This window comes from Lepidochelys kempii, chromosome 2 (assembly GCF_965140285.1).
Source record: "Lepidochelys kempii isolate rLepKem1 chromosome 2, rLepKem1.hap1, whole genome shotgun sequence".
Classification (NCBI taxonomy): domain Eukaryota; kingdom Metazoa; phylum Chordata; order Testudines; family Cheloniidae; genus Lepidochelys; species Lepidochelys kempii.
In genome coordinates, this window is record NC_136381.1 from 220,712,227 (window position 1) to 220,739,671 (window position 27,445).

General features: G+C 38.5%; 1 protein-coding gene across 3 annotated transcripts; it reads right to left on the reverse strand.

Annotated features, from left to right (window-relative positions):
• MIOS (meiosis regulator for oocyte development) lies at positions 1-26,901 on the reverse strand. Of its 3 annotated transcripts, XM_073333863.2 has the most exons (11): positions 26,720-26,901; positions 24,488-25,860; positions 22,861-22,959; positions 21,530-21,787; positions 20,814-20,983; positions 17,833-17,898; positions 16,471-16,629; positions 14,845-14,997; positions 13,178-13,382; positions 8,718-8,847; positions 7,017-7,215 (listed from the first exon to the last, which is right to left on the reverse strand). In XM_073333863.2, exons 2-11 carry the CDS (start codon positions 25,782-25,784, stop codon positions 7,119-7,121), a joined length of 2,634 nt encoding a protein of 877 aa, XP_073189964.1. In that variant the 5' UTR covers positions 25,785-25,860; positions 26,720-26,901; the 3' UTR covers positions 7,017-7,118. The 3 variants fall into 3 exon arrangements, with proteins under 3 accessions (XP_073189963.1, XP_073189962.1, XP_073189964.1); XM_073333862.2 differs by lacking the exon at positions 8,718-8,847 and having other exon boundaries at positions 1-7,215; positions 26,673-26,901; XM_073333861.2 differs by lacking the exon at positions 8,718-8,847 and having other exon boundaries at positions 1-7,215; positions 26,720-26,900.
• Between the last annotated feature and the right edge of the window lie 544 nt (positions 26,902-27,445).

The window sequence follows — 27,445 nt, forward strand, 5'->3', positions numbered from 1 at the left end:
ATTTAAGTTCCACTTTTTAAAGGATGCTTTTTTGCCTCTCACTGCTTCTTTTACTTAGTAAGAGGACCAAAAAAGTGCCCCTGTGGCTATGTTTATCAATGTTATCCTAGCTTATCTACCACAGGGCTGGTTTAGCACCATCAGTGACATGATTGTTGTGTAACCTGGTCTCTCAAACACCAGTCAAGACTTGTCTTTCCCTTCTGGGTCATGTGGTTTCATGCACTTATGTTACCCCATTCACCAGATTCAGCTTACATTGCCTACAGGCATGGCTCCAAATAGTGTATTTATCAACCAAACACATCATGAATATCATACTGACAGTTTCTTCCAGAGGAAGATCATCTCTAATGTGGTAGAAGGATCTCCATCAAGCATGTACGTGCACTCCCTTCCTATTCCCACACTGGACAAAAATTATTACAGCTGCCTCCCACGCACTTGGACACCCCAAGAGGACAGGATGCACATCAAATCTTCTGGAATTTCAAGCAGTCTGAGAAGCTTGCAAGGCCTTTCAGCAATTTATCTGATTTTGTCAAACAATAAAAGTACCATCTTTTTCATCAACAAACAAGGAAGGTCAAGACCCCACTGTGTGTAGAGTCACCCTATGGAATTAGTGTATCAGGAATCGAGTCACCTTGTCGGTAGTTTATCTTCCAGGAACTCAGAATGTGTTTACAGACACCCTCAGCAGGCATTTCAGCATCAATCACAAGTGGGAGCTGTATGATTTGGCAGTGAACAGTATGTTCTCTCAGTGGGGACCCCCCCATCTAGGAGCTGTTTGCTTCCAAAACAAAAACAGGAAATGCAATATCTACTGTTCCAGAGGAGCTCCGACTCTATAATTTCAGGGCAATGCTCTTTTCCCCTGGTCAGGACATCTGACGTATGCCTTTCCTCCTCTACTAGTCCTGTCTTGCATCCTACAGAAAATTTGACAGGACAGGGCAGAAGTCATTCTCCTTACCTCCAACTGGCCCAGAGAATTTTGGTTTACAAATCTTCTAATATCTTCTGATCAACATCCAGTCCTTTCCTGATATCTTAACTCAGGAGAATGGAAGGAGCAAACATCCCAACCCTGAAGCACTTCATCTCATGGCTTGGTTTTTGATGGGTGTTTACCCAAGAACACTCCTGCTCTTAAGCCGTACCAGCCATCTTTAACAGCAAAAAAAAGAGGTCATTAAGAAATGCTGTTCAACCAAGTGGAAGTGTTTTTCCATGTGGGCTCAACTGAAACATGTAACTTCTGAGTCAGCAAATATTTCCCTTATTCTGGACTATCTTTCTCTCTCTCAAAATGGCTGAGCTCTCTGTTTGAATCCACCTGCTGCCATCTACTGTCAGATGGTTAGTCAGTTTTCACTCACCCACTGACTGACAGATTCTTGAAATCTGAGTCTAATCAGAACCTTCCTACTAGTAAGGAAGCCTACCCCTCACTGGGACATAAACCTTGTCCTTTCAGCACTCTTTAAGCCTTCCTTTAAACACCTAGCCATATGTTCCCTGTGTCACTTACTGATAAAAGTCGAATTCCTTGTGGCCATCACCTCAGCCAGAAGGACAGTGAGTTTGGAGCCCTAATGGTAGATTTGCCATGCACTATATTCTATAAAGACAGTCTCATTTTCAGAGTTCCACTTGAGTCAATCCACTTACCTGTTTTTGATGAAACCACGTTGATCTTAAGAGATGAGGAGACTTAGTTCCCTCAATATGTGACGAGCCTTGGTTCTTCACCTACGAAGGAGTGGTTAGGCAAGGTTCTGTGGCCTGCAATGTGTATGAGGTCAGACTAGATGATCATGATGGTCCCTTTCAGCCTTAATGTGTACGAGGACAAAACCAATCAGAAAATCTCTGAGACTATTTCTCTCCAGAGCCAAATTCCAAGGTCAAGCTGCATCTTCCCAGAAGATCTGTAAATGGATCTCAGTCTGTATCCTACTCTACCACCAGCTGTCATATCTTCCTCCCCTTTATGGGATAAAGTCTCATTCTACAAGAACACAAATGACATCAGTGGCATCTCTTTAGGAAGTTCCTCTACTTGACATTTGCAAGGCAGATATGTGGTGTTCCATCACAGTATTCTCTAATACAGGACACCTCCACTGATGTATCTTTTAGGACAGCAGTCCTTCAGAAGGCTCTGCAATCTGCATCCTTGCATCCTCCTCCTATTTGAATACTGCTTGTCAGTCACACACAAATACATGTGGGGACTAGCACTCAAAGAAGAATAAGTTAACTTACCTTATAGTAACTGGAGGGTTTTCCAGACGTATGGTCCCTATCTGTATTCCACTGCCTGCCCTCCTTCCCCTCTGCTTTGCATTGTTCCTGGATTTGCAGTAGAGAAGGAACTAGAGGTAGTCAGTCTGCTCTGCCCTTTATGCCCTTGGTATGGGGCATGAGAGCAAGGGCACAAGCCCAGACCAACAGACACTGCTTGCAAGAATTCTCCAACTCCAGGTGCATGGAGCACTTGCACACCCACAGCCTCCAGCTATCTCAGTTCCATGGTTCTCAGAAATTAAAGCAGAAGAAGTCAGGTAAAAGGCTGAACATTCATCTGTTTTAATTCTCTCTCTCTCTCTCTCTCAATTGCAACCTGTGGAGCTCCAACTTTTTGGTGGCTTCACTTTCACTCACTCTCCTGTCCCTACTTCCCTTACCCGAAATAAGCAAACAAAAAATTACAAACCAGTAACCACTTTGTCTATTCTCCAACCAACACACTTAAAACTCACTTAAATCACCACTAGAGATCACAGTCCCAGTCCTTCCAACCCTGCCCTAAGAATTGGGGCTCTCTGTTGATCAGGAAGGTAGCCACGAGCCAGTTTAAACCCAGACTATTTATCCAAAAACCCTTGCTTTGTCTGAATCCAGTCTGAACTAGTATATGCCTACCTCTCCAGGAGGGTGGTTGCTCTGGGGATGTTACAAACTGAGTGAATTTGCCTAATCACCCCCTGCTGTTCTCCTATTTACCCTTCCCATAGAAATAATCTTCAATTCCACAATAACATATACAACTGCATTTTTAATACAAGGGACCCTGAATGTATTAATTTAATTCAACAACATTCATTAATAAACAAATTTATTAACTATAAAAGGCAGATTATAAAGGATAACAAACAGAACAGATTACTGAGCAAATAAAACAAATACTAAGCTTCAGATCTTAGAGACTGGTTTTAAGAAGTAAACATTTCTCACCCTAAATGTTATTTTAGGCAAGTTGTAGAATTTGTGTAGCTAAGAGTTCCAGTTATTTCTTCTTCATAAAGTGTCAGTCACCCCTACTGTAGTGGGAGGTGGTTCTGGAAGAAGGGAGAGGAACAGCCTGCTGATGTTTATCCTCCCAGCTCTAGCTCACCCCAAAAAGCAGAGGGAGGATCTAGTCTTTACTTTTCAACTTAGAACTTGTAATTAGCACCCAGGATTGATAGAGCACCAGTAAGGAATGGCATTTTTGTAGGAAAGTTTTATTGCTTAATATTAACTCACTTTAGGTAGACACCAAACTGTTATCACATACTCAGTTTTGTAACATGTCCTTCACTGTACATATATACATTATAGCCTCCGCTGTCTTGTCAAATCATCATTTAGGCCTTGTGGTTTCTGCCAACTGTTTAAAAACTTATTCATGTGAGTCAATGGGACTATTTATGAGACTAAAGTTAAGTAGGTGCAAGTGTTTGCAGGGTCAGGGACCTGTTTTATTTCTGTGAAGGGACTATTTAAGGCACTCTAAAAAGACAATGAATTCTGTATTTATCTTCAAAGGATGAAACACTACTACTACTGTCAAAACTGTCAGCCAAAAACACATTTGCTATCCACAGCTTTGACATTTAGAGCCTAGAGATGAAACTTACTTGTCAATCAAATCTGTTATAAATCGATGTGACACCAGTTCATGGGTAAAATGTATTTAACTGACAATTTAGGTGTGCAGAATTTAGGAATATATGCCTGTTGTAAATTATATATACCAGCCACACACCATTCAGAAGCATTCCAGGCAAACCCGTTTGCAGATTCAAAACCTCGTCTGCTATTTTTAAAAGCCATTTTATACTACCTGTTTAGATTTTGTTAGTGTCCACTTATAAAACATTAAAGATGTGTGTGTTCAATGTTTATATACATAAAAAGGAGGCCTGGAAAGAAAATGACAGAAACAGGTGGTTAGGTAATAGCAATCTTTCATAAAGTGCTCTACCATTTATATTTCCAAAATCATATGAGAAATACAAACAAGTAATCAGACACTGCTGTTTCCAACCTAAGGAAGAATAACTACTGAAGCTGTAACCACAGCAAAACATCTGGTAGAACAGCAGCCTTGTTATAGTTATGCACAATTAGCTGAAGGTATATGGCTGTGGGAGAGAAGAGGCCTAGACAGAGCACACTGTATTGGCTGGCACTTGGAGCTATTGCCAGCATTGAGGCCACTCTAAAGTATACCAGGGATAGGAATGGCCACCCAGATTTGGCATTGCAAACTGTTTCTTTGCAACTCCCCTCCCCGGCTCCTGTATTTAGTGTCTTTTTCTGAGGACTGAGGCAAAGATTTTTCCCTCCCTATTTGAGTATCATTGTTGTCACAGACTCCACACAAATTGCAATCCCATCTCATGTTAATTATAGGAATTTCTAGTGAGATATAAATATTCCCATTTGGTATCAAATGGATATAATCCAGTATAGAAACCTAAATAAACCAAAAATATTGAAAAAACAACATTTCATTAACAGAAATTGCATGTACATTTATTCTTTACTGTACTTCTACCTTCATGGACTGTGGCATCAGTAGAATGCTAAGAGACCATGAAAATAAAAACCACAAAGAAGCAATTCAGGTTAAAGCAGCAAATCAGACAAACTACAACTTTATTATTTTAAAACCAGCACAGGAGAAAACAGTGATAATGGATTAACAAGTTTAAAATGTTGAAGACATTACACTTTGTGTTATACTGAAAGGAGTGTTAAAATATAATGTATATGCCTGAAAGCTTGAGCACGGACTACATGTGCTTATGCTGTATCAGAATATACAAACATTCTTAACTCTCAGGATTTAAAGACATGAAGAAAATCAAAGTAAGCTTCTAATTTCATGAGAATAGGATCTGACAATTCAAAATGAGAACACCTTTACATGAGGGAAAGATGAAAATAAGTAGTCATGCTGTTGTACATACTGAATATTGGGGGGGGGGGGGGGAAGAATTCAAAATAAAAAATTCTTGACATTCGAAAAAATCCAGATTCCTGTGAAACTGAAACCTAAATATTACATTGCCTGCATTATATCATTAGAACAATACCTTATGCATTAAATTCAAAATTACATTTATTAAATGGCATATATTTCAGATTGGCAGAAACCCCTGACAACATCAAAACAAAGCGTGCAAAATATAAATGGGTAGCTAGAAATAAATATTTCCTGCTAATAAGACAAAAACTTTTCCTCTTCCAAGTAAGCCTTTGTACAAATAATCAAATATCAAGTACCTTTTACAATTTAGTTTAAAAATAAGACTACCAATTAGGTAACAATTTTAGGGTAGGGAAAAGTAATAAATGTATTAAAACATTAATTGGTTTAATCAGGAAAAAAACCCACTGTCGCTGGTGATGCATCATATACATAATTTACATTTGGCTTCTACTTTATTGCCAATACAGTGGAATGCTGGTAACCAGTAGTATCTTACAATATGTTCTATTTTTTAAAGACCAATTTTTCACAATACTGGCAATAAGATAGCATTTATTGCTAGTGTTCCATCTTCTAACATTTGGGGTTTTGAGTGACAATACATAAGTGTTAAGTATCAATTTTTATTCACCAGTTAAAAAAAAAAAAAAAAAAAACCACACACACAGACACACACACCAAATAAACTGATGTTATTGTCACATACCTTAAAGCAGTTTCTTCTAAATGTGTGAATTTTGTTGCTTATAAAAATTAAGGACAAATACTCACTAGAGCCAAGTATAGTGTGGCCAAATGACACTCAGTGCTCCACTAAGGAATTTTATTCTTGACTAGCAACAGGTTATGAAACTGCTCTTGACCAGAAACTTTAAAAACTGTGCAATTTTATGAGGAGGGCCAATGTCCACTGGTAATCTGTAGCATAATTAGAATTAGTGCATTTCACAAGAGCAGGTAAACACTGAATATTCAAAATCTTCAGGTTTCTGAAATTTAAACTGGTCCAGTAATCATAAATTTGAATTGAATCTGATTAATTTTTACAAAATGAGAGTTTTGATAATATTTTGCATGCACACAGAGTCCTTCATTAAAAATTAATCAGGATTTATTTGTATTCTGTTTTGAAGTGGATATTCCGCTTTTTATGAAATAATTCTTCAAAACTGTTTCTTGTTAGGAAAAAACTTGAATGAAAGATTTTACATTCAAAACAGCAAGATATGTAGCTGAACTTGCACTGAAATAGTCTTAGTATTAACAAAATTAATACAGAAAAAAATTACATGAATGCAACTTTTCCTTCAAGAAAAATCCATAGGGGGAAATTAAATGTTTTAATAGCTGGACTCTTGATACTTTTCTTTGAAATTCTTTCCTTTGCATATAATGAGCAGTGATGAATGAAGATAGAAAGCTACAGCATAACTCAGGATTTTCTCAACAACAGTCTTCAATTATCTATGTTGAAAGCCCAGAACTCATACTAAAACCAGCATGCAACACTGGCTCATCTTGGATGGCAGATTCAAGGATTGTTCAATGTTACTCTGAAAAAATCTTCTTGAAGGGTGCTTTGAATTTCAACAAAGCCTGTGGAAGTATTTCTGAAAGGATCTGCTTCAACCCACTAACTATAGTCCACATGGCACACTTAAAAGGCTCATTCCAGTAACGCCTGGCTCTGTGAAGCACATCTAAACTATTTCACACACCAAAATTGCTGATCGAACACAAGGATTTATTTTTCCCACTATGGGTGAGTGATGAGTTACTTGTTCTGAGGTATGTATTTAGGCTGTGAAGGACATCTGTTAGCTCCACATTTTGAAACTCGGTTGTTTTATGGCTGAACAGTCTCTGCTGGGATGAGATTCCCTGTAGTATCCAGCTGCATACATTTACATGAACACGCAGAAACTGGACACTCAGTATGGTCTCTGGATGAGAAAGGAAACTGGGAATTATAACACTGTAAAAGGAACAGCTTTGTAATCTCAGTCCTGTATGTCCCAAAATGTAAATCTGTGCAGCAACGTGACTAAAGAGAAATCAATAGCTGAACATAATTTGAAAATAGTAATAAAGCATATAGGATAAATCAGCAATAAGTTATCTGAAAGCAGAAGATCAGCCCTTTTAACTATATGAAAATATAGGCAGAAAGGACATAGAAGCTCAGAAAGTAAGTTTCACACTGTCAACTTGAAGTAGATAAAATTAAAATGACACTCTCTCTTGTTCTGTCTACATCTTTGAAAATGCTCTCTCTCATATGTAAAATTGTGACATTCAAAGTTTAAATTCAAGACAGGGAGTTTAATATAGTGTGACAAATTGGGCTCAAATATCCCCAGCAGTAAGCACCAACTGCAGGAGGCATAACATGACATCTAGAGAGAAGAGACCCTAATTTAATAAATCCTACAGTTTAATGGGATAAAAAGCTACTTACTGTGCATGACACATAATAGTTAATGGGCAACATGCTACATCTTGCAATAAATCATGAGGCAACCTAGAAACTAAGCTATGCTGCTAAACTGTCAGAATACAACTCAAATGAACCTGACATTTGACACCTGTCCTCACAACATAACGTGAGAAAATAGAAAGGAATATGTTTTCAACACAGTACATCAAAATTTAAAACACACAGACAAGACAAAAAAAAAACCTCAGGACTGTCAAAGTGAAATCACTATTTACATTTGTGAAATTAACACACTGTCCTAGATCCAAAGCAATACTGACCCCCAGTACCATGATAAACAGCAGCCTTTTGTCCAATTGGCAAGTTCACCACTCTGTCAGACTGCTTCCATGGGCAGCCTGCTTCCCTTTCTGTTGGAACACCCCTAACAATGGTTGTCCCCCACAGGAATTCTCCATTTCTGTCCTGACATAGGGATTAAAGATCTCCCCTACATCTTTCCAAATAAAACCATCAAGCAGTACCAGTATGCCAAGACAGTCAAGGAAAAGAGAAAGTTTGTTCATGTTTACAGAGGTTTCTAGGTAGGGCATGGCTTTCAGCACAATGGCAGAGGGGTTAATTGGATGACTGGCCATTACTGGTTATATAATGTCTTGTAATCACACACAACTGTCTTGAATCTCAAGCAAATGCTCAGACTCTCCACTGTGGGATGATAGCAGAAATTTGGCTCTGCTGACATATACATTCCATGCAAAAGCTAGCATTAATGCAGTATTAATACTTGGAGATGAAGGATTCAAAAATCAGGAGATGCAGAGTTAAAGCTGAAATCTCAAACTCAAGCTTGGTTCACTTGTGCATATGCCTTAAATTATATTTTATGTAATACCAGACAAGTAAATACAATATATAATAAAGACTACAGCCAGGAAGTAGATGTCTGATATGGCACATTAGACATAATTTATGTGAGAGCCTACATGTTTAATTGTGTCAGTTTACCTGAACCAGCTGAGCATGTGTCCAGCATGACCACCATGCCTGCAGTTATGGCACCATGTAAACCAGTTGTTGAACTGGGCTAATTTCTTGTCCTTGCTAAGATCCACCTTTTCATCTGACTTTGATACTCCTATGGATAGGTAAGAACTTTCAGTCAATATCTGTGCTATATTGGAGTATTAAAGAACTTAAAATTCAAATTAGGAGCTTGATTTGGAACCAGAAATAAACTGATAATTTATCACCCCAAAATAAATGAAAAATTAGAATTTATTAAATTATCTTGAAAGCTTTAGCGTTTTTCTTCAATATGGTATTTCTCATTTCAGCACAAATATTTTAAAATATTAGTGTTACCATGTGTGTATTTGACATGACTTTTTGGTACTCCCAAAGCTACTGAGATCTTATGAAACCTACTGAGAAGCCAGAAGATATGAGAGTATTTGCAATACATTTCTATTTTGAGATTTTATAACAATCACTTCTACCCCTAACAGAGGTAATTAACATTTTCACCTGTTTATTAATTTTGCTAATATAACAGGAAGAATAGAACAAGCAATAGAATTATTTTGCTAAGCTACTGTTTTAGCTCTTACTGTCTCAGTAATTTCTTGCCTATTAATAGCTTCATTTCACACTATTTCTTTTGCAATAACTGCTACATTTTCTAATGTTAGCTATTTCATTGTTTCAGAGTAACAGCCGTGTTAGTCTGTATTCGCAAAAAGAAAAGGAGTACTTGTGGCACCTTAGAGACTAACCAATTTATTTGAGCATAAGCTTTTGTGAGCTACAGCTCACTTCATCGGCATCCGATGAGCTCACAAAAGCTTATGCTCAAATAAATTGGTTAGTCTCTAAGGTGCCACAAGTACTCCTTTTCTTTTTGCTATTTCATTGTGAGGATTTCTTTTCTGCTTTGGAAGTGTGTTACTCCAGAACCTCATAGTAACATATCAATTAGCTATAAATGGAAACAATTGCAATAGAGAAGTCTTAAGATAAGCTGGTGAAACAGTTGGAAAAGATGTGTGTATATATGACAACACAATACTATACTCCATGTCTGTAATATCACAATACTGAACTATAAGCATTGTTAGTGAGAGAGAGCTTCAACACAATTTGTATAGAATTTAACCAGTAAGACTCAAGGATGTTACAGCTATGAAATAAACCTCATGACAGCACAGCTGAGGACATATTAGTTGGCTAGTTAGCAATAAAATTTTTGCAACAGATATTATACATATGGGGGAGCATCACAGGGTGGCTGGCCCTTATGGGGAGTCAGAACCCAGTCTATCCATGACAGGCTTCTTTAAGGAGAATGAGCCCATCTGTAAGCAATTAACTGCCATGGGGGTGTGGTTGGCGACTAACTAATGAGCCCCTGAACCCGACAGGAGGCTAACAGAGCTCAGTTGGAGAAGGGTGCTCTTGGAGAGAGGAGCTCCCAGAGACTAGCAGGAGAGCTGCTTGCCTGCTAACCTCTCTAAGGTGAGAAGTGAAAGGACTGAGTAAAGAGGGGCCAGCTGGGGAGAAGCTAGACTGAACTCTAACCCAGTTCCAGAACAACAGTGGGGAATTCCTGACCAAAGGAGAAAGAAAAGGAGTACCTGTGGCACCTTAGAGACTAACAAATTTGAGCATAAGTTTTTGTGAGCTACAGCTTACTTCATCAGATGCATTCAGTGGAAAATACAGTGGGGAGATTTATATACACGGAGAACATGAAACAATGGGCGTTACCATACACACTGTAACGAAAGCGATCAGGTAAGGTGAGCTATTACCGGGGGGGGCACACCTTTTGTAGTGATAATCAAGGTGGGCCATTTCCAGCAGTTGACAAGAACGTCTGAGGAACAGATGGGGGAGGGAAATAAACATGGGGAAATAGTTTTACTTTGTGTAATGACACATCCACTCCCAGTCTTTATTCAAGCCTAAGTTAATTGTGTCCAGTTTGCAAATTAATTCTAATTCAGCAGTCTTTCGGAGTCTGTTTTTGAAGTTTTTTTGTTGAAGAATTGCCACTTTTAGGTCTGTAATCGAGTGAACAAAGAGATTGAAGTGTTCTCCAACTGATTTTTGAATGTTATAATTCTTGACGTCTGACTTGTGTCCATTTATTCTTTTACGTAGAGACTGTCCAGTTTGGCCAATGTACCTGGCAGAGGGGCACTGCTGGCACATGATGGCATATATCACATTGGAGATGTGCAGGTGAATGAGCCTCACTACACGATCCACTGTCTACAGCCAAGCTCTACGATACAAACGCATTTGCTCCAACCCCTCAGACAGAGACAAACACCTACAAGATCTCTATCAAGCGTTCTTACAACTACAATACCCACCTGCTGAAGTGAAGAAACAGACTGACAGAGTCAGAAGAGTACCCAGAAGTTACCTACTACAGAACAAAGAAAACAACAGAACGCCACTAGCCATCACCTTCAGCTCCCAACTAAAACCTCTCCAACGCATCATCAAGGATCTACAACCTATCCTGAAGGTTGACCCATCACGCTCACAGATCTTGGGAGACAGGCCAGTCCTTGCTTACAGACAGCCACCCCAACCTGAAGCAAATACTCACCAGCAACTACATACCACACAACAGAACCACTAACCCAGGAACCTATCCTTGCAACAAAGCCCATTGCCAACCGTGTCCACATATCTATTCAGGGGACACCATCATAGGGCCTAATCACATCAGCCACACTATCAGAGGCTCGTTCATCTGCACATCTATCAATGTGATATGCCATCATGTGCCAGCAACACCCCTCTGCCATGTACATTGGCCAAACTGGACAGTCTCTACATGAAAGACTAAATGGACACAAATCCCCCTCCTCTGCCCCCCAGTAATAGCTCACCTTACCTGATCACTCTCATTACAGTGTGTATGGTAACACCCATTGTGTCATGTTCTCTGTGTATATAAATCTCCCCACTGTATTTTCCACTGAATGCATCCGATGAAGTGAGCTGTAGCTCACGAAAGCTTATGCTCAAATAAATTGGTTAGTCTCTAAGGTGCCATAAGTCCTCCTTTTCTTTTTGTGGATACAGACGAACACGGCTGCTACTCTGAAACCTGACCTAAGGAGAATGAACCTGTTTTGAAATACAACCCAGCAACAGGAGAGCTGTGGACTCTTGATTTAAAGGAGAGAGCCATTTGAGCTACAACTCTGCTCCAGGAAGAGTGGCTGTTGACCCCTGAACTTGGGAAAAGACATTTGTCATAATTAACCACAGCACCAGAAGTAGGGGTGGACTTGAGGGACTAACAATGAGGTTTTTGTACTCGGTGTTAAAAAAAAAAAAAAAGTTAACGAGCCCCCACAAGCTGGGATCGGGTGGATCTTGTTCTCACTACCAGCGAGAGACTGCAAGCACCAAGAGGGAGTTGCAGGGTCAAAAGGGGACATGATCAAGGACACATCGCTGTCGTAGGGAAGAGGAAAAGTTTTATTATAATTACATTTTAGAAATGTAAAGTGCTTTTTAAATTTTAATTTCAAGGCATGAATTAATCTTATTCACGTTTCATGTTGCAGTAAAATGGAAACAGTTGGCTAAACTTTCTACGGTACACGTAATAAGTCTCCACACTTAAAGTAAGAAGTGCATATTCTTAGATATATTTAATAGCTTTAACTGGCAGCCATTGCCTTTGTTTCTCACCCTACAGTTATTTGTCAACAAGTAATTTACAACTTTAGTAAATGGTATTATTTTACCTACTTTTTGTTTATAGCATGAAATTCTTAGCAATTCTATAGCATATTTCCATCTTGAGATCACTTTACAAACATCAAATTAATCCCAACAATCCTGTTAAGTACGTAACCAAGTTTTATTCTCATTTTACTGAAGCAGAGAGGTCAAGTCACTTGCCCAAAATTCATAAAGGAAAACGGTAGAGTCAGGATTAGAAATCAGGAATTCTTAGTTCTTCCCTGTCCTGTGTTCTGACTACTAAACTCACACTTCTCCCATGTGTGACTAGACTCCAGAAGACTGAACTCTTGAGCCATAGGATACATACATCTTCTTGGGCAGTAGCAGCAAGAGAAGAACACTGGGCTACAATGCAGAAAGTACCTCATCTACTTGGGAGAGCCTACTCTCTAGCAGTGAGAGGGTAACCTCCATGTTTACTGAGGGAGTTGGTACCTTACAGGCAAAAGGTCAGGAACAACTCATTTCCATACTGTCAGACATCAAACAACTGTAATCAGGGATCTCATCATTGAACTGGGTGGGATTTGAACCAGTGAATCTTTCACTCAATGAGAGAAGTTTTTCAAAATAATTGTGAGACTAGAAAGAGTTACAAATGCAATGTCATTAAACAGGAGCCACTAATCATGTGCCTTTAAATAGTACTGCATTTTAACATTAAAAAGGAGTTTCTTAAAATTGTGCCATACCAGGGCAGCTGGAAACTGGAGTCCCCATATTTATTAGGCAAAGTGCACAGCGAGGAAGGGGTTTCCGACAACCAGGACAGCTTGTAACCTTTGACTTGGTTGGTGAGCCACTTACTCCATATTGACTAAAACCTCGGCCCTGATGAGGAATGGCTGAACAGCTATAAGAGATTGATTTCCCACAGAAGTTGCAACTCACAAATACCTACAAAAAAACACAGACAAGAGCCAAAATTAATAATAGGAATGAGATACTTGCAATAGGATAAACCAATAATCCAGTTATATTCATGAATTAAGATGTTTTTGCTTTGCTGATTTAAGATAAAAAGCAAAAATCTCATCCAAAATAGACAGTTTGCAACCAGCTACAGAATAAAAAAAAACAAAAACAACCCCACAAAAAACACCTTAAGTCAATAACAGCAACCTATTTATTTGCGTTTGTAAAATATACATAGGAGTGCCTATCTGAGGTTCTAACCAGAACACGAAGGTAAACAGATACAAAGTTTAGAATCTTTAGAGATACAAGGCTGTAGGACTCTACAGGACGCTATTTTAAGGAAAAACTGATTCTTGTGTCTTTAGCTATCTAAGGTATTTTATATCTTACACACCAAAAAAAAAAACACCAAAACACAACCAGGGCACATTTTAATCAATATTTGTCACCGTATCGGTCAGTATTTTCTTACAGTGAACGGGACAAGTGTAGAGCTCAATGGGCTGCTGCCGTTTGAATTATTCTTTTTAGCAGAGGATGAAGGAACCTGCTTTCACCATAGAAAGTGCTGGAAATCAAAGTTGTTGGAAGGCATCTTTCTACTCTACTTATAAAAATAAACACCTGCTTAAAAAAAAACAAGACAAACTGAACAAAACCGAGCTTATTTTAATAAAAGACTTGACAGCTTATTTCCACTGTTTCGTAAGGGGAAACTGGATTTTTTCAGTACTATTTTCCATCATCTAACAATCAAGATTGCAGCTTTTTGTCAGACCACCACCACCCTGCCTGCCCTAGGTATATTTAACAGGCTCTTGCAGCAACATTTTCAGCATGGCCTTAAACCAGGCCTTCCTTTCTGCAGGTGGAGGCCAAGATGTAGCTAACAATGAGTACATGCCTCATTTCTCTGTGCATGTGTGACAGACAATATCCTGAACAAATCTTATGAATTATGTTAAAACCTTATCAAATACTAATTGAATACTTTGGGGGTACATTGCATTAAAAAGGCAATTGTGTATGTGTTATTGTAACAGTATGTACCCTCTCTCGTAGGGATTCTAATGCAACTCCTCCGTTGTCAGCCCTTTGAAGCTACCCTCTAGAGAGGCGTACACACACACACACACACACACAGAGTTCACACTCGATTTTCCAGGGACCAACAGAAAGACAGGAATTTTAGATAAACAGCCTGGTTTTAAAAGGCCTCAGAACCTTCTTCCCCAGCAAATGGACAGGATCCCTGGGTCCAAGAAGGTCCCAAATCCTTTAGAAAAGGTTGGAAGGACTGGGCCTACTGAAGGCACATAAGGCTGTGCTAGGTCTGAGTGGATGCTGTGATGAACGCGGGAAAGGAAAACCGATGGATGAGGTGCTGAAGGACTAACTTTTTACCTTATTAAATGCTCACAAAAATATAGTTCATGTTTACCTGTGCTAAAGGTTTTGAACTGGGATCCAGCTTACTCCTATGGATGTCAAATTCTGCTCGTTTATGCCAGAACCTCCAAGCATCCAACAAATTCCTGTAGTTCTCAATCCAGTATTGAACCTTCTCATCCTTAAGTACGTCAGATGGAGAACCCTAAAGCATGAAATAAACCACCAACATACACAATACCAGGGATTTAAGTATCATTTTTAAACATACCCGTTCAAACTATTCAAATTATATTGGTTAACCATTTAATCATTAACACGATGGGAGACAGGGTCTGGGGCTGCCACTAATTTGTTTTAAGCACTAACTGCAATATATTGACAGAAAGACTAATACTTATCAGTTAACTGTTAAATATTTTACATCTCTACACAATACAACTTATTTCTTCAGAGGGTTTCATATGATGTGGTAAAAGATATCTGAAGCAATACAATGTATTATGACTAAAGGAAACATTCAAAATTATCTATTAAATAAAAATTCAGCAAACATGAACTATAATGCAATACTACACTTTAGTACTATTCAGAAACCCATGTATCTTATAAACGTACCAAGCTTTGTTGCAAGCATGATATGCATATTGTCCAAGTATTCAATATTTTAATTCATAGATTATGATTAACAAAGTTTTATTGTTTACATTTCTACATAGTGCTTTGCAGGTGCATAGCACTTTACACAAACATGAGCCCCACTCAAAAGAGCTTGCAATTTAAGCAAATAAGATGGACAGGACACGGAGGTATAACATCAGGATGGGGAGGAGCATGTAAAAACAAGTGTGTGAAAAAGCTGTGCTTTCACACAGTTGCTATAGTGACATGGCACACAATGTTGGGTGGGTTTTTTTTAAACTAGTATTTTCATTGTGTGTATTATACAAAGGAGGGAACATGGGAAAAGGCAAAATTGAGGAGAGATCTGAAGGGGAGAGGGAGCCAGCATGTGTACGGATCAGGATGGACAAAAATTTAGAACACAGCAAAGCAGAAGGGGTGTAATGATATGATAGGATACATTCAGTCACATACACTGGTGCAGAGCTTGAAAAGTGTATCAGATACTTACCCTAAGCTTAAGTCTTCTTATCAGGTTGAAAACACTTGCACTCTGATATCCCTTAACAACCCAGACCCACAGGGCTTTAAAAGTAGACCAGACATCAGAAGACTAAACTCACTATCCAAAAGGTAAGTATGAAAAAGTCAATGGTGGTGGTGACAGCAACTCTGCCAACACAATCCAGAAGCAAAGACATGGTAAGAATCCAACTTCCTCTGCCACCAGTTCTGGTACATTTACCAGAGCAACATCCCTGGATCCTGCTTGGGAGCTCAGTCAGTATCAGACCATAGCTAGGTATGCCCAGCCCAGCTAGTGGAAGGGGAAAGGAGTATTCCATGTCTTGCCTCAGAAAGAGCAATGAGAACCTCTGCTTCTAAGGTGCCAAATGAAACACTGAAAGTAAAGTAGATAGACTGTACATGATGTATCATCTCATTTTTTAATACATGCTAAGAAGCACTTTTCAGTTCGCTATATAAGATATATTACTATAGTGCTGAAGAATAATGGAGTAACCTGAAATTATTTCAGGAGAGAAATACTAACCTGGAGCATACAATAGCTTGCTGTCTGGACATCCCCGGTTCTATCAACATAACTTTCCATTAAGTCCACGCCATCTTTTGTCAGTCCTGTCAGCAGAATTCCTTCCAAGTTCCCAGCATCTTTCAATTCATTTGTCAGCTTTTCAATGAATCTATTCAGCTACAAAAATAAAGGATTTCCACCTTCATTTTCTGCTCATGACCTTTTAATATGACCAATTTAGCACATGCCAACACTTCAACTTTTTTATTAAATTTTCTCCTTAAGAGAAATTATTTCAACTAAAGAGGTATCTGCTGGAATTTATGCAGAAAAATGAGTGTAAAATACAGAAACATACACTTCATTGCATCAAAGTCAAAATCCTGGCAAACGTACTCAAGTTTCCTCACATGGTGGGAAAACAAAAGCTGAGCCACTGTTTCAGTAATTTAAAAATACCCTTTCCTACTGTCAAACAACCTATTTGATTTTTCTTAACTTAATCTGGAATTAAGTGTTTGCTGTTCTACCAGTACAACACATGCTCTGAAGTCAAGTTTTAGAGATTAACACACACTCTTTGAAAGAGCTTCTTCACAGTTAGACAACAATTTAAGGAGCATTTAAACAGCAAAGAAACATTTTGTGTAGCTTAATCAGATTAGTTTGTTACAGGCATGTAAAAGTGTTTAACCAACATTTCCCTTGAAAACAGATTGAACAAATTCAAATGCCTAGATAAGATCACTAATTGAAGGATGCTTATTTTTTGTTTGCTAACCTGACCACGTATGTTTATGTGAGCCAGACAAAGAAGAAAGGGCAACCAAGAGACAGATTGTAAAAACTTCCTCTATGCTGTTTGGTCCTGATCCAGCCACTGACACCATGCAAGCAGAACTCGGTGTCAGCATGAAGCTCCACTGAAGTAAATGGGCAATCACCTATGCAGAATCAGTTGTGGAATAAGAGCCTATAATTATAAGGCTGCTAGTAAAGATATTTGTTATAATCCCTGATATAGAATATTAGCATATCTAAATTTATATACAAATTTCATAGTATTTCAGAATTATGCTGTCCAACATCTGCTCATCTTCAAGTATTTCTAATAGGATACATATACTGTTAATACCATACAACTATTAACATAGTAACATGCTATAAAATAGTGAAAGTATTAATATTGACCCTAATTATCACAACTGGAAATCAGACTGAAGGTATAATCCGATAATTTATTCCTTTTTATTTTCAGGAAAGGAACACATTGTATCATTACTTCCATTATTCACACTTCAGAATTTTCTATAAAAAGGGTCTGATTAAAAATACAGGATGGCATATCAGCTTAATGCGAATATTCAAATACACACTCACCTGCGCATCATTGAGGAATTTACAAGCAAATGCCACTCTGTCTCGTACTGCTACCTTATTCTCATACTGTGGGGAAAGACAGACATATATGGTAAAACAAGCTCAAATTTCCAAATCACTCATTGCTTCTAAACAGAACACTAGACTTACTGTATAACTAATACCATGAATTTCATTATGCACATGAATAAGAGGTGTCCTCATATTGTGATGTTAAGTGCCAGGTGCCTTTTTACGCTTAGACTTAGTCACAAAACCATTACCAGGGCAATCTACCACAATGGCAAGAGAGTCAGACCCAATAAGTTGCACTTCAGTCTAGGGAAAGCTGGCAAGTCACAGTGCTTCCAGCACGTATAGTGGAGAATACAAGGAGAAGGCTGGAAAAGATGTGCTAGTGAGAGAAGAAAGATAGGAGGGGATGGTGAAGTGAAGAGGAAAAGTAGACAGTGATATTAAAATGTCTTTCTTGAAAAAAATCATATTAAAGACATTAAAATAACCTCAATAATTCTGTTATTTATTATTGGTATTATAGTAGCACAACAGACCTCAAATGAGACTAGTGCCCATTGTATTGGACACTGAACAAACAGGGTAAGAGACTCTCTGCCCCAAAGAACTTACAGTCTATTTAAACAAGATAGATCTCTTTCTAGCTGTTGGCTTAGGGGTACAAACATTCAATTATCTTACAGCTCCTCTAATCTTTCACCATACAGACCAAAAACCTAAAGTTAGAACTCTTAACAGTTACAGATTAACCTATAAGCATTCTGTGGAACACCAAACAGTTAAACCAAGTTTATCTCCTAGACAGGTTCAGAGAACAATTACGAAGGTATCAATTCTAGCCACACAATCAGAGGATAACCATACAATTGCTTTCTACAGTCACACATTTACAAGTAGGGCTGTCGATTAATCGCAGTTAACTCATGCGATAAACTCAAAAAAAAATGAATCCTGCTCTATTTTATCTGCCATATATTTCATATTATAGTAGTCTCGGATGATGACTCAGCACATGTTCATTTTAAGAACACTTCCTTAAGAACACTAAGAACAAAACACAAAGAAGGAACCAATGTGAGATTTCTAAAGATAGCTACAGCATTTGACCCAAGGTTTAAGAATCTTAAGTCCCTTCTAAAATCTGAGAGGGAAGAGGTGTGGAGCATGCTTTCAAAAGTCATAAAAGAAACACTCCGATGCGGAAACTACAGAATGTGAATCACCAAAAAATAAAAATAAATAAATCGGCCTTCTGCTGGTGGCATCTGACTCCAATGATGAAAATGAACTTGCACATCGGTCTGCACTGCTTTGGATTGTTATCGAGCAGAACTCATCATCAGCATGTACTCTGGAATGGTGGTTGAAGCATGAAGGGACATATTAATATTTTAGCGCATCTGGCATTTAAAAATCTTGCAACGCCAGCCGCAATAATGCCATAAGAATGCCTTCTCACTTTCAGGTGAGATTGTGAACAAGAAGGGGCAGCACTATCTCCTGCAAACTTGTTTGTCTGAACGATTGGCTGAACAAGAAGTAGGACTGAGTGGACTTTGTTTTATTTTTGAATGTAGTTATTTTGTACATAATTCTACATTTGTAATTTCAACGTTCATGATAGAGATTGCACTGAAAAATACTATTTTGTTTTTACAGCACAAATATATTTAATCAAAAATATAAAGTGAGCACTGTACACTTTGTATTGTTGTAACTGAAATCAATATATTTGAAAATGTAGAAAACATCCCAAAATACTTAAACAGTATTCTATTAACAGTGAGATTGCAATTAATTTTTTGAATTGCTTGACAGCCCTAATTATAAGGTAAAATTGTAACACAGAAAATACAGAATACAGCTTTCTTTTTAATACATTTGACAAACTAACATCTGTCAAGGCAACTCTATTTGCTTTCTGCTTTTTTTCTTCTGTTACTAAGCTCTGGCCACAATCAAATCATTCTCTTTGAGCTTCATTCTAATGGAGTATCTACGCTCAGTTGCTTCTTTTAAAAATCCTGCTGTCACTCTTAGGTCCTGAGATTTTCAGGACAGCAAAGAGAATATCTTTCATTGGAAATCCCAACCTGTCCTTTTTTTTTTTTTTCTTCAATAAAAAGGTAACTGGGAAAAAAACTCAAGACTCTTTGATTTCAAGTATACCTTTTATTTAAAAAAATTACCATTTATTATCCTTCCCTTTATCTGTACAGTATAGGGCAAAAGCACACAAAAGACCAGATTTCATGGGAGGAGACCAGATTTCATGATCCGTGATGCATTTTTCATGGCCGTGAATTGGGTAGGGCGCTATGCATAGGATTACCCTATTCTACTATGCCAGCTGTTTTAAGACGTTTTGATTTGTTTTTCCAGAAGATTGACTACCTTACTTATGCTTTCTTTTAAATATTTAAAAACATCCATTTTCTAGCAAATTTTAAAATACAACAAAGACGACAATTGAGTGAATTGGAATGCTCACTTCAGGAAAAACACGGAGGAAATTTGATGAATTTATTCCTCTTCTCTACTTTCCCTTCCTCCCCCCTTTTGCCATCTTCTCACTCATTTGCTTTCCTACCTCGTTAAGTATTTTCTTAACATTGTCTTTTAGTGTTTGAAAGAGACGATCCCAACTATGATTTTAAAGGGTTATTCATGTAGTTTTGTATATAGTTTTACAACGAGTTTACGATTACAGAAAAAACCTAAACGAACTCTCATCATAGTAAAACTTAAAAGAACTGACATTTTTAGCTAGAATTTTATTCCATCTTTTATAGATTATTCATGAATATTTTATGATTTTTAAAGGAAATAATCATGAGAAAACGACAAGCATCAGGAGGAAGTAAACAATAATAAATTCTAGTTTGAATTAAATTCAAAGAATTCATGTATAGGCCTCTGTATATATTCATTTAAAAGGAAGTTTAGTGTGGCAAAAATTTGCTTACCAGAACTCCATCATACGAACCAGATTCACTTGTCAGAAAAGCAAACATGGCACACAAGTAGGGGTTGTTTAGTTGTAATCTTAGAGTGCTGCACATTTCTCTCCAAAGGGAGTTCTTCTCATCTGTATATCCTGATAAAGCCATTGCTACTACGTTGAGGTTCAGATCACCTGATTAACAAAAACCACCAAGTATAGGGATAAAAATTTAGAAGAACTTGTCCAATAAGAACTTTACAATAATCTGAAATAGCCCACATATGCCGACATTCAGACATGCTTTCCTCGCTCCCTGCATCACTAAACATTAAAAACTAATGAAAAGCAATCTATTTACATAATATAAAACTGAAACACCTCTATAAAAGATTGGTCTTGGGTATTTGACCAGATATCAGCATTTCTAGGGTTCTAGTGGGTATATTTTGTACAGGGCATGAGATCATCCCTTGCTCTTTTGAGAGACGAAGAAGACCAATGATGCATTAAAGAAGGGAGTGACAGATTAGAACTTGTTAAAAACTAACATGGGGCCCAATCCAACCCTCCTGAATTAAGTGGTTGTTGTATCAAGGGTGGGTGTGTTCACTTGCTGCCATTAATGCCCTGATTGGGTTTCTATGGAAGGGAAAACTGATCTAGTAATATTAAGGCAAAATATCCACAACCAAAAAAAAAATAAAAATAAAAAAATAAAAATTAGAAGGTACAAAATACCTTTTTCAGAAGAAGCTCCTTTATTTAGGATCTGTATTGCTCGCCGTATGTCCAAGTTGAAAAGTGCAACAGCAGCAGCTCTCTCCCAGTCTCCTTCTTGTTCCAAAGAATTTAGAAAGGGTTCCACATCTAAATCAGTTCCCTTCTTTATCCACCCACAGAGCTGCAAGGCCAAAGACCTCTCCTCACTTAGATACTGAATAATATCTGCCTGCCTATCGGACCCACTCCTGCTATGCCTCAGATTCTCTGTTGTTCCTAAGAGGGAAGACAATTTAAATCATTTGACAGACAGAATTTGCAACATTTTAATTTCAAGCTTCATTGAAAACAAAGTTAGTTTTACAGAAGAAAATTTACTAAGCTTTTGTTTTAGCATTAGTACAGCATAGAATTTGTTGTAAATACATGGCTTCTTAGCATGTACATCAAACTGATATTTATTTCCAATCAAGTCTTCTTACCAACACAACATTCTGGAAACTTCATTGCTCCTATGAACTTTGTAACAAAATTTTCAGATTTAAAAAAGCAAAAATTAAGCTTAAAAAGGAATGAGGTGACAGAACATTACATGCTTCTGTTATTACTAGTATTCTAGGGTTCATTATTTCTCTCAGCAGCCAAACACATTCCAGGTGCCTCCCAGAATAAAAAGACAAGATTCTTCTTCAAGGGGCTTAGCCACACCTTCTAAAAGCTCCTTGAAGCAAGACTGAGATAAGTGAAACATCTTTTTATTCAGCTAAGCAAGCACATGGCATGTAGATAAGAGGGTGATTTATTTTTTTTATACACACACACCTCTCTTTCACACACATGGAGGACTTACTTAGTATTTTTGTTTACATCACTGATTATATATGACATATACAAAGAAGTATCCAGCACAAAGTCTATATGGCTGCTGCTGCATTCTTATACAGAAAAAAAAAACTATATTGTCCAATGGTTACAGAAAAAGAATTAATCATTTTCAAGCTTTTATATAACATCAGGATAAGCAACGTTTAAACTATATCAAGACCTTTCAAATAAGTTGAAACCCATTTTGCGCTACATTAACAGACTTTCAAAGCAAACCAGAAATTCTGGGTGCTACTGGAGGAAAAATTATGTTTAGTTTCAAATTATTTATCCAAGAGCCAATTAGAAACTAATGTTTACTTGTGCTTCTGCATCATCTTTCTGCATATTCATTTTTTCCATTTAATTGAACGTGCGTTCTAACAAGTTAACAATTTTGTACGTGACAAAAACCATACTGGCCTCCACTAAGTTTTTGTAAACACGCTACAGTATAATTATTATCAAAGTAGTAACGTTCTTACCCAAAGATGACTTCACAATTGATTTAATGCCTGCATAAACTAAGGACCCTTTGTTTCCTGTAAGCTTCTGATCCATATCTTCAGTATATTGCTTCATAAGTATTCACACGTATAGGAAATATGAAAAAAAGTCTTAATGTTTAATTACAGGAGAAAGACCCCATTCTTTCAAATGTGCTTCTATTCAACTAGTCTTACGTACCAGCCTCTCCACAAGAGGATGCTCACCCACAGATCACCACACTAATAGAACATTGTAAGCAAAATGAACTACTAATTTTTCATGAATTAACATGATATAAAGAAAATGGTACCATGTACTGCTGTCAAAGATTTCCTTACTTGCTAATTTGTTTATGCGTTTGCTAGCACCAGCTCACTCACTAGAGTTCTGAATAGCAGTCCCCACTAAAATGAAGGGCAGGTGCAGTCTACATAAGCAACAATCTAAAAGGGACTCAACTTGGGGAAAGGGTGAAAAGAGAAAGGTCAAGTCTCTTCAACAAGAAACTTAATGGATTCTCCCCTTAAGTGCCTACCCAACATCCAAAAGTGTCAGGAGACTTCAACATTTAGGGCTTTTCTATACATGAAATTATTGCTGAATAAGTCCATGTGTAGACACTCCTATCCCAAAAGTGCCTTGTTCACGTTTATCTTAACCAACTCTGAAAGTGGATGTAGCTAAACAGAAAGAAGAAATATTCTTGAAGAGCTGTTCCTGAATAACTATATGTCTAGACAAGTCCATAGCCTGTAAATATTAAAACTTATCTACATGGGGAAATTTACAGGTATAATTATAATGGTATAACTATGCTGGTAAATTTTCCCATGTAGACAAGCCCTTAGTGAAAGTGTGCAGAGAGCAAAAGGTGGACTGCTTTTTACAGTTTGTCCACAGATGTGTTTTGCTTTTCACCCAAATGGTAGCCAGGGATATAGCATGAAATGGACCAAGTTTTCACTAAGCAAGGGGGAGTGGGGGTACTTCTACATTCTGACATATTTAACTCTGCCTCCAGGTTTGTAAATGTGACTGGGCCATAAATCAGGAAAAGTATATAAATGTCTAAATGGTTTGGAACTATTCAGGTAGATTTTTGGAGTCCTATGCAATCATGCCTAAAAACAAATTTTTAACACTTACATACTTTTAATCTTTAAAGTTCTTTACAAAGATTAGTTCCTACTTTTCAGGCTGTATTGTAAGGAGATCTTTCACTTGCAACAATGAAAGATTTCCTAAATACATTTACAAAAAAAAAAACAAAAAACCAAACAGACCACATTTAATGTAAACACTACCCTGATCTTGCAAATGGATACCTCTGTAAGTGTATTTTGAAATGTCTTGGTGAGAAGAAGGCCATAAACAGACGTCTGGAAAGAAAAATACTAGGATATGTTTTTTCCTCCATTATTTTTTCCCCTAGGATTTGGGAAAGTAGAATTTCAACTCCTATGTTTAATATTCAGAAAGTATTTGCAACATCTTGCGCTATTTACATTATAAGCCCTTTACACTTTGAATATGAAATATACATGGTCTACATAGAGACAGATCTGTATATAAGGTGCTTTACAACTTTTCTTATTTTACATTGCTTTACATTTTAAAGGATATAGTGCAGAGTGTACCAAAGTGATTTCAGCTGAGAATCTTCATTTCCAGCTAGAAGATGGTTTCTCCAGACCTGCTCAGTATCAAGGCCATACCTGGATAGAGCCCTGAGACGCATTTTGGTTGCTATGTCTTTTTCAAAGGAACTAGCCTTTCCTTCCTCTGTGCATTCGTACAAGTGTCGGCCACAAGCCCACATAAGAGATGTAACTGGACTCCATGCCAGAGAAATCCTTTCAAAAACTGTGAAGTCAGACATAGTTCTGTTGGGAGTCACAACTACCATTCGATTTTGACTTGTGGGATGCCATGCAAAGGAAGCAATATAATTTTCACATGGCTGCACACTTCGTTCAATTATTGTAGGTTCAGTTTCATCTCCAATAGGTGTGGGAGTATGCTGCATATCATACAATCTAATAATATTACTATCCCTAGTTAAAGTAGCTAGCAGTCCAGTTCTTGTTGGACACCAAGCTACTTTTGTTAGGGGCTTTGGTTGCTCTGTCAGAGTCAAAACAGGTTTTTCAAATTTTCTGAGATCCCATATGGCAACCTGACCTTCATAGAAGGAAGCCACACGATCATGAAAGTATGGGTCTACAGTCACTCCCTGAACCGCCTTGGTATTTACAAACATTTTTTGGCTTGTATTTCTAAGGTCAAAGATAGCCAAGTTTCGGTGCATTCCAGCTAAAAGAAGTTTCTGGTCCCGTGGAAGCCAGCAAAGAGAAAGACAAGCATCATTCTGTCCTAATTCATAAAGCGGCTTCGTCACTACCAGTCCAGCTTCAGTATCTCCAGCTGAAAGTCTCACTTTCTCTGTGGCAACTGCACTCTCTGTGGTGTATTTGCTACTTATATCCCAGATCAATACTGAAAAGTCAGCCCGATGTTTATCTAGGCCAGCAGCAAGCCAATTGCTGTCCAATGGATTCCACGCTAAGGTATTACATTGCCGTGCATGTTTTGGAACAAATTCTTTTCCTATCAACTCTTTGGACTTTGAGTTGTGATCCTGGCCCAGACTGGTAAGGACAACTCGACCGTTTGCTTGTCCAACGGCTAGAAGACATTCAGGATCATATTTAGGATACCAGGCCACACATTTCATGTATGGCGTATCTGAATTTATTGACAATAACGTAGCTGTAGTTTCTTCTGATAATCGCAAAGATCCTGCTTTGAGTTCTGAACTCACAGCAGACTCAATGTGATAGAGGCTCAGTTCTGAGTCACATACAACAAACCTATCAACATGGTGTGGAGCCCAGAGAATATCAGGTTTGGAGCCACTCATGTTTGCAACTACAAATCAATCCAAGTGATTTAAAATTTCTGTAGGAAGACTCAGGTGATGTCCATTCATAGGGAAACTGTTAAGAAAGGAATTGTAATGGTTTTAGTGAACACAGATTTAGACAACTAAAGAATGAATATAAAACTCATCTTTAAATTAAAACTAGGACAAGGTCTTGAGTTATTTCCAAGGCAAACATTCAAAACACCTATACTTAAGCTGAGATTGGAACCTTGGGGCAATGGGAGAGAACTTTACACTCTCAACCCTCTGTCTGTTATTGATATATCTACTGAGAAAAAATATCCAGCTAGCCTTCTTTGAACTGACAACAGGATTTCCCATGTATATGAACCCTCTATGAATATTACTCCTTTATTACACTACCATGAGCACTGAGGTATCACAGCACCACACAATCTCAGACTAAAGTTCATCTCATGTAGCAATACAAAAAAACTCTGTCAAAGCACCGATGTCTTCTCTGTGGCAAGAAAGGGAGAATGCCATGCCAAGCCAACTTGCAAAAATGTAATGTCTCATTAAAAACACTTAAAAGAAACCAACTCATATACAGGCTATAGTATTAGGAGCACATACACATATTATGATATTGCCAAGGGCACTTACAAAACTCTCAAGCAGCTAATTTATTTCCGTTTTGCCGATTAATGTTTTGCAATACAAAGAGATCCAGTGCGGTTTTTTACACAGAACTGGACTTCATCAAACATTAATTCCCACCTACTATTACTCGGCTACAAAGAACCTGACTAGGAGGATTTTTTTTTTTTGTCGCTTTCCCTCCTCAGAAACACTCGCTCTGCGTATCACTTTGAAGAAATCTACCTTCTCCCCTGAGCAAAGTGCGCGCTTCTGGAAACCCACCCTGTGGCGCGCTGCGGGGAAGGCTCAGCCCCACTCCGCTCACTCACCGCGTTCCCGCCTCAGACGCGCTCCCGAACCGAACCACGGCACCGCCTGACGCCACCACAGGCGCCTTCGCTTCCGGGTTCGGTCTCTAAACCGCCCCCATAGAGACCCCAAGCGCCCTCCGATTCGTACGCCGTGAGAAGCGCCGTTTGCCTACGTCACCAGGGCGTCGGGACCGGATTTTGTCCCGTTCGATTGGCGGCTTGAGAGGAAGCCCCGCCCCGATGTCTCCCCTGTTGCCAGGGCGACTGCCGGGCTCGTCGGAGAGCGGAAGTGCTGGTTTCCCGCCGCTCAAGGGGAGCTGTGGCCGGTGGGGCAGAGCGCGGCGCGGGCCTCGGGACCGCTCCACATGGGGGACGTGCACGAGGGGCCGCGGCCCCGCATCGCCACCAGCCTCTTAGCGCAGCACCTCGGGCAGCCGGTTTGCTTCGTGGGCCGAGGGGAGGAAGTAGCGGGACCCCCTGCCCCCGCCGCTAGCCGCTCCCTCACACAGCCCCCTCTTTTGTATTCCAGTCTCTGGCTCCCAGTCAGCACCTAGTCCAGTAAAGTGAGAAGTTACTTAAAACTCCAGTCGCTAAACACAGTGTTCTTCTCTGACCCCTAAGGGGCCAGCCACGTGACCAGATCGCTACTTGTCCGGATCAAAATACCGCACCGCCAGCCGGTCCTTTAGTTTCTAACATCAAAGATTTATTTAAAAAGAAAAGAAAAGGAGAAGAGAGGTGTTA